This window comes from Drosophila tropicalis, unplaced genomic scaffold (genome assembly GCF_018151085.1).
Source record: "Drosophila tropicalis isolate 14030-0801.00 unplaced genomic scaffold, ASM1815108v1 contig_573, whole genome shotgun sequence".
Classification (NCBI taxonomy): domain Eukaryota; kingdom Metazoa; phylum Arthropoda; class Insecta; order Diptera; family Drosophilidae; genus Drosophila; species Drosophila tropicalis.
In genome coordinates this window covers 402,822-411,300 of record NW_027173049.1, presented here as the reverse complement: position 1 = coordinate 411,300, position 8,479 = coordinate 402,822, and the positions used below count along the sequence as shown (strand labels likewise).

At 43.1% G+C, this 8,479-nt stretch overlaps 1 protein-coding gene across 1 annotated transcript in view; it reads left to right on the top strand.

Annotated features, from left to right (window-relative positions):
- Positions 1-591: 591 nt before the first annotated feature.
- Positions 592-8,479, top strand: part of Rx (Retinal Homeobox) — a 30,155-nt gene continuing 22,267 nt past the window's right edge. The window contains exons 1-3 of the mRNA XM_068287934.1: positions 592-1,131; positions 1,870-2,004; positions 7,264-8,442. Coding sequence (XP_068144035.1) covers positions 714-1,131; positions 1,870-2,004; positions 7,264-8,442 — 1,732 coding nt within the window. The 5' untranslated portion in view covers positions 592-713. The remainder of the gene's footprint in view (positions 1,132-1,869; positions 2,005-7,263; positions 8,443-8,479) is intronic.

Here is an 8,479-nt window from a genome sequence, read left to right as displayed (position 1 = left end):
GAGGTCGGACAGCACGGAGAAACTCGGCCAGTGCAGTAAGTGCAGCAGTTAGTTTATTTCATTACGCAGCTGACAAATAGACCACTTTGCTTCGAAAAATTCATTGTCATGAGCGAATGAGCCGAGATGGTCAGAGGGCGATGGTCTGAAATACAAATACAAGTGAGTTGGACACTTTATAAAGCGTTCAGAACACAATGCGAACGGAGCAGCAGCACGCGACATCCTCACACCATCCAGGCTCAAAATCCTGCGCACTCTCTCGCTCTGGCTCTCGCTTTTGCTTTTCTTCATCCCTCTCTCTCTCTCTCTCTCGCGGAGTTCGTCTCGGCTTTGTTGGGTAAATCCTGCGCAAGCTCCGCCCTCCAACATCGTGCTATGAACGCGTGAGTGTGTATGTGTATGGGCAACCGGTTTCCAATATGATTTCAAGAACTCAAACCGTAAGCGAACGTCAGGCGAAGCGGCTTGTTTATTGCCAACTCTGCCTTGGCACCGAGCGCAACGGTTTCGGTTGGTCGGACAAATCAGTTTATAGCTAGAAACGCCGTCGCAGGAAACATGTTCGTCTAAACAAGAGTGAAAGAAATCAAAAGCTAAATACAATTTCAAGTGAATTACTAAGTGCTCGTTTATCATTAACTGTGATTGATTAAAGAAGTCATTAATCAGCTTTTTGGTGATCTTTTTTGCAATTAATCCCATAATCCAAAATGGATATAAAAGCTTCGACACCGCCGGCTCTGGATGCTGCTGGTGGCATTGTCCAGACAGCTAGCCTTGGTTCACCTGCCCTCATTGAGCCGTCTAAGCTGGGCACCGCGGCAACTGCAGCGGGAGCAACTGCATCATCCGCCACGGCGACAACATTCCAACACATCTTCGAACAGTTGGTGCAACAAAGCGGCGGCAATCACAAATTGGCACCCAAACAATTGGAGCATTTGCGCCACTTGCTGGGCAATGTGAGAGATGCCAAGAATTTGCAATTGATTGTTGAAAAGTTTAAAAATCTTGAGCAATTCCATGAGCATTGGAATGCATCTGTTGGCCAGCAGCAGCAGCACCAACAACAACAGAACTTGGGTACTACTATCAACAACAACAACAATACTGTGATCACGGCGGAAGGTGAGTTTCCGGGAACGACTTGATCAGAGATTTAATTAACACAAATTGCTTGAGAACATGCCACAAACAGGGACACATGGACACGGACATTCCGCATATTTAGCATGTTCACAAAAATGTCGGTGATTTTCCATCCGATTTTGTTGTTGTTGCTGACATGCACAAAATAATTAAAAAATTATAAACTAATTGCTAGAACGAAGGATGGCAATTAACCAACACAACAACAACAACAACAAAAAGAAAGTCAGTTTGTTTTAATTTCGTTAAAAATGCATAAAACTATCAAAACGAAACCGAGAGCGAACAAACAAACGAACGAACGAACGAATGTGTGAATGAGCGGGCGAGCAGGTTGCAATCCGTTGCCTACTTTCCAGCATGCAGATCCTGCCTCAGTCGTCTCAGGCGTGACTAGCTCTCATTAGATGCAGAAATGCAAATGGCGCCCAATGTGGGGGGCCTTTTATAGATGGCAATTACAGCTTTTAGCTCGTTAAAATTGCAAATAAAGTTGTGTGTCAGTGTGTGCGTGTGTGTGTGTCAGTGTGTGTGTATGTGGACTACATTTTAATATTTTCAAAATTGCTGACAAATTTGCATAGTCCAAGTATTTCAAACTGACTTTTGTTGTTTTTTTTGTTGTCGTGCACCTAATTGACTCTGGCAAACTGTGGGCAAACAAGCTTTTAATTCTAATTCTACCTTTTAACCACCCCCATCTCCCCCCCACCCCAGACAGCGATTCATCGTCACTCAAGGACAATGCACGCAAATTTGGCTCGGCCGGTCAAACATTGACACCGCGTCACACAATTGATGCCATTCTGGGACTGAAAAATGGCAATGGCCAAACGGAAACCGGCAGCGATGGTGAGTATCCCTTACATATGTACATAAATCACCCAGAAAACATGAAATTATTTATAGATTAGGCCAAAATGGTAATCAAAAAATGGCAAATCGATTTCAATTACAAGTCTCTCATTCCCCTCGACCAAATCAACAAACACAATCACCAAAAATTATATTAACCTTACAAGCTTGGAAAGGGAAACAGCGAGAGGGGTTGGGTGGGTGGCTGGGTTGGTTGGTCTGTGGCGTCTGGTCGTGCACTTTGCCAACGCCTTGAGAAGATGCACGACAGCTGATAAGCAATCACTAGGCGGTAATCGTTTACATAACCAAAGGAAACAAATGGAACTCCAAAAAAACAAAGAAAAGGAGAACCAGGGATTAGGCTTTAGTGTGTTTCTTCCTGGCCAAGGTGTAGGCGTTTTAAAGTTTTATTAGATTCCTTTTATTTGTTGGGTCGTTAGTCTTGAAGGCTTTTTAACTGGATTATAGTGTGGATTTATTTATGATACTTCTGGGCTGTGTGTGTGTGTGTATGTGCTGGCTGGTGCCACCCGGAGACGGCACTCGCAAATTCTGAAAATGGGTGGCAAATGGCTTTAGGCACGTCATTTATAATTCATTTCATTTTCATTTCGGTTTCGTTTGTTTTTGATTGCCGTCAAGCGATTGTCGCAAGACGCCTACACCTTTTCTTTTCATTTTTTTGCATTCGGGGGACTTGTGAAAAATGGGTGGAGATTGATATTTTGCTTGATTAAGTTTCAATGGCTTAGCCAAACGAAAAAAAGCAATGACAAATAAGGGCATATGGTAGATTCGAACTCTTCAAGCTTTATTAGATGATTGTTAAGGGAGTCGGAATATAGAGAAAGTCCATAAGTTTTGGTTTTCATCAATAGATTGGAAGAGTCAACTTTCGATTGAACAGATCTCTTGGGTTGAAAAGGAAACTTTCAAGTGTGCCCTGAAGGGTGGCAACCCTAATTGCAGCCAAAATTATCTCAATGACAGTGTTGGTAAACACATAATTGACCACCTAAACCAGTGATGGCAAATTACCACAAAAAACTCAAGTTTAGAAAATCAAAATGGCAACAACAATTGCCGCACAGGTTAAATGGCCGCAAATTAATTAGACGCAGGCAAATTAAACGGTCAAAGATGTCTGCGGTAATGGCGGCAAGGGAAAGGGGAGGGTGTGAGTACTGACCTCATCCCCCTCATCCAGCGATTTCAAGCCCCACACTGGTCTCGCATTTGAGCCATAATTAAGCTGGCGGCTAGACACAAGCTGTCAAAAAGCATTTAAACTGACAGCTGGCGGTGGGAGGAGGCGAAACCAGACCGAGGGAGAGAGAATGAGTGAGAGAGGGATGGCAAGAGACTCATTAAAAGCGCAGGAGGCACAAGTGCATTAGGCCACAATGAGTGGAGCTACAAAGAGATGATGTAAAGCGTGAGCGGGGCAAGGTGCTCTGCATCATTAAGATCAAGATAACTGCACACACACACACACACACACGCTCACACAAAGTCACTCTCAGACACAATCAGACAGACGCCGCTTCGTTTCGATCCGTTTTGGGATCAGATCGATCCATCTATGCGACCTGTTAAGCAGTTGACGCGGCATTAAATTGAGCATTAAGTCGCCTTAATGATTTTAATGCGTGTCCGTGTCCGAAGCGAGCTAAACGTGCGTGGTGCGTCGGTGGTTCCACCACCACCACCACCACCAAACCAAACTTACGAGAGAGTCAGCCGGGCAGCCACTTCACTGGTGATTGACAGTTTTGTTTATGCCTTGTTTCGATTTTTGATATTGGATATCTCATCTCCGCCGCCGGAAGATGCCAAACAATATGCATTTCCTTCTTCTCTCTCTCTATTCCATCTTGGCCATGACTTTTCAGTTTCTGTTTGTAGTTTTGGGTTTTTGGGTTTTTGCTCTGATCTTGCGGCTAATAACATTTCAATTAGAGACCGCCTAATGGCCAGGTTTTCTTTGAAACTGTCAAATCATCAACAGAAAGTGACGCGATTAACGTCAATTTGTCCCGCAATTGAGAGAGAAATGGTAAAAAGGTAGAAACCATCGACAAACAAATTAGAGCAAAACAAGTCTTCAAATGTAATCTTTATCCAGCATCGGTCACTCCCTCTCCTCCTCTTCTTCTACTACTCGCCCTTCTCATAAATCATACTCATCTCTTACTTTTGAATATGTTTTGGTCAGTAGCTGACTTAATTTGAACCTTTTAACATTTCAACTGGAACGCCATGCTATGGTCATTCAAAAACTAAAATAAAGAAAAGAGGCCAAAAACTTTTCAGCTCTCCAGCTGCCAACTTTAATTGCCCCTCCAAGCTAATGGAGAGCAACAGCAGCAGCAACAACATATGGAGATAACAACAGCAACAAAAGCGAAATAACAACAATAACAAGAAAAAACTCATTTCTTAATTGAAGTGTCGATCAGTCAATTTTTTGAATCGAACTTCGAATACCACAAACAAAAAAAAATACCTCTTCGCCTGGCATTGAACTTCACTTTTTAGGAAATCATCTGGCTAATCGAAGATATATCGCGATTATATGTAGCTTACTATTCTTAGAGGTAGATCTTCGACTTTTAACCTTTTGCTAGTATAAATATTGCAATTATGTCTTATATCTTCAGACATCTGGTTAATCAGGTTTAAAGATTTGAAAGTCAGCCTTTCTTTGATCTGTCAATGATCTTTATGTTATTCTACAATCCATAGATATTTTGCTCTATAGGTATACATTTTTTTTGGACCAATGATTGCTGAAAATATTTAACGCCTCAGCAGAGTAAAAAAGACTTAAATAAGAATTTAAGATCAGAAGGATATAATCAGAATCGATTTCCAACCCAAAAGATGAGCAATAGAAGCAACTTTGAGATTTAAGAAACTGAGGATGATTGGAAATTGCGAATCGTTGCAAAAACTCCTTACATTTTGAACTTAGAGAAAAGTAAGAAACGTCTGAGCATTCAATATAGTTTGTAAATATTTGATCTAATCTGTCAATTACCACAAAATAATTTTTTAGCCAAATTAGTTTAGTCTGGTTTAGAGCACACTCCAAAATTTGACAATAAAATTATATTTTCTTTAAGCTTGGGAGATTACTGCCTAAGTAAGTATTACTGCTTAAGTAAGCAGTACTACTTAAAGCAGATTACTGATCTGCTTTACAGTAAAATTTGTACAAAACATTAAACTATTTTAAACCAATCAAAACGTCAGTCCTCGGTAGATGGCCAAAGGGTAGATGTCTAAGAAGGGGAACTTTAGGTATGCGAATCACTTTTAGGCAGGAGCTCTACCCCTTACACAACCGTGCTGCTTGAAAACCACTCGGCGTTTTACCTATAAGTCACCGAAGCTATAACTTGAATAGTGCGCCGAAATATTTCACACAGCTTCAAATGACGGGGTATTCTACAACATATTCAAAATTCATTCAAATCGGTGATTCGCACACCTGGAGTTCCCCTTGTAAGTGACCCAATCGATTAGGCAAATGAACAGCAAGGATCCGGGTTCGAGTCCCAGGCTAGTCTAGCCGAAAGCCGTAGTTGCTACATATATCCCATACTAATATTATAAGCAACCATTTTGGAGACTACCACTTAAACATTGATTCAAATAGTATTCAATGAAATGTAATCTATGTTCTAAATTTCTGCTCACATCAATTCTAGCACTAGATGGTATACTGTAGAGTTGACTACTAACTTTAGTTTTTGATATTTGTATGTATGTATAATTGATTTGTCTTTCCACATAAGTAAGAATTAAGCCTCTTACTCCACTGCGTTTGACTACTTGAGTTCTCGTTATGAGTGTTGGATTTTAGACTCCACATTATTTCATAGAGTGTGAAATCTGCCACAACTCTACACTTTACACTAATTACTCATTTATTTGTGTGTGTGTGTGTGTTTGTGTATGGGAATAAGCAAACTTCTTCTACCAAACTTTTTGTGTTGGCCTTTTCTGGGTCTTCGCACCTCACGCAATTATGGCACGCACTACGTGTGGGCCCCCAGACTTACATCACTGGAGAGTTGCGGCAGAGCGGGTTGAGTTGGCTTTGAGGGAGGAGGGGGTGAGGAGTGGTTATATATGTATAAGTAGGTAGCTTTTCGGCTACTGTCTGGCAGCAACTATCGAGCGGCTACGCACCTCATGTGGCTTTTGTTTAAAACGCTTGGGTTCTCAGGCTCTATTGTGGCTGTGCTACCAGTTGCAGCTGCCTCTCTCTCTCTCATGGTTTTATTTTTTGGGGTTTTCGGTTTGAGAAAATTTCTTTTAAACACTTTTCATTAATTTCATTAACGCCGCAAATCCAATGGCCATGCTGGGCGTGTAAATTTCGATTGATTTGGTTGGAAATGCTTTGGCAAAAGGTTAATTTAGGGCATTTAAAGTTTCTGCTGTTTAAAGTTAATTAGCCAAAATTTGTGACCCAGTTGGTTACGACCAAAAGAGAGAGAGAGATCGACCAAGGGAGAGATAATTATATTAGAGAATCAATCGGTCTAACCGCCGCACACTTACAGCAAAAAGCAATTACACCTAAAGACTGTCAAATAATTACAGATATTTTGAGGCCAGTCAAAGAGTCAGAACTAGCTAGTTGAATGGGTAATTGGTTTTTGTTTTTCCAGCCCATCTATTCCATTTGCTGGCCCTTTTTCAAAAGCCAATTTAACACAGAAATTGAATTTGGTTATACAAAACTCCCTGGGCCATCCCCCTAGGGGTACTCCCAGAGAACTGCAAAAGTCAGTGCAAACAAGGCTCCCCGTCCCGACCCCCTCACCTGCTGCCGCTGATGGAATAGCGCGGCGACAACTAATGACTTCCTTGCATGTCACGTGATATGTTCAAACGCCAGCCAGAACGCCCATTAGAGACCAAAGCACCACAACTCCCCGAACCCCTGCGAGGTTCGTACCTCGAATGCCGAAGGTTACATTTTGACTTGTTTTTCGTAGAATTTTTATTGCCTCACATTGCGACTAATTGAAAGCCGTTTATTAATGGAAAAGAATGGAGTTGGAGACCAACAGGTGGGGGTGGGGGGTTGGTAGAGGGCTGGCCATCCCGTTCGACCAAATTAAATAACACATTGTTATTAGCCAGGCTAATTAAAATGTAATCAGCCAGTAGCCAGTTACTAATGTGATTCGATTTCCATTTCTCTCTATTTGTGTGTGTGTGTGTGTGCGTGTGTAGGTGACATTGGGGATGAGGATGCCACCGATCTGCGTTGCAACATGTCGCTAACTCAGTTGCGCAACATGGACAATCACATGGTCAGTTTGTTGCAGCAGCATGTAAAGAATGGTTCACCCTATCATGGTGGCTCGATGGCCTCTCTAAGTCCACCAACAAATGGGCCACATTTGTCGCCTAGTGGACATCATGGAGCGGGAGCGGGAGCGGGAACAGCACCACCAACCCAACCAATCCAGGGTCCAACTCATGGACATGCTACACATTCAGGACATGGTCCACCGTTTGGTTATCATAATGCATTCGGATTTGGTCAGACCCATGGCTTTGTTCAGCAAGTGCAGGAGGATGCTGCTGCCGGCAATTACCTCAACTCGATGCATCAAATGGTCGAGGCCAATCAAATGCAGCCGTCCCCGCTGCCACCGCCACCGCCACCGCCTCCACCTCATCTTTCGCCAGCTGCTAATTCATATGGTAGTCATCAGCAACATTTGGCTGCCTTGGCTGCCCATGCGCAGGACAAATATGCCAAGTCATCACCGCCAGCGGCAGCAGTTGGTGGAGCCACCGGCAACAGTTATTTTGTGGATGCCCAGACGGCGTCGGCGCCTGCCTCGGCGGCTGCTGCTGCCGCCTCCGCTTCCTCCGCATCATCTTCCATGCAACCACGCTACGATGATGAGCGCTCCATGTCCTCGGCGACCAGCGACCTAGATGAACTGGATGAGGATGATGCGGCAAAGATCAACATTGATGTTACAAGTACTCCACCGACACCACGTCCCCCCCTCAAACGAAAATCCACCTCCAACTCTCTCTACTGTGATGATAATGAGACGAAATTGGCCAATGGCCAACACAACCAACTGGGTAATTACGGCATTCGGGCACGTAGTTTGGATGAGGTTCAACATCAGCAACAACAACAACAACAACATCAGCAACACCAACACCAACAGCATCAGCAACATCAACAGCAAAACTTTCAGCATGATTATCATAGGGGAAACAGCAACAACAACAACAACAACGGCAACAACTCGACGGATCAAAGTGAACGACTCCACGGTGATAACGATAGCTTGGTCAATGGCAGTTGTGCCTCCAGCGAGGATCTTAATCAGACCAATAATAGCGAGCAGGGCGAAAAAATCACTTCCGGCAGTGATGATGAAGGTAAGTTCCGTAACCGAAACAGTCCTAAATAACCGAA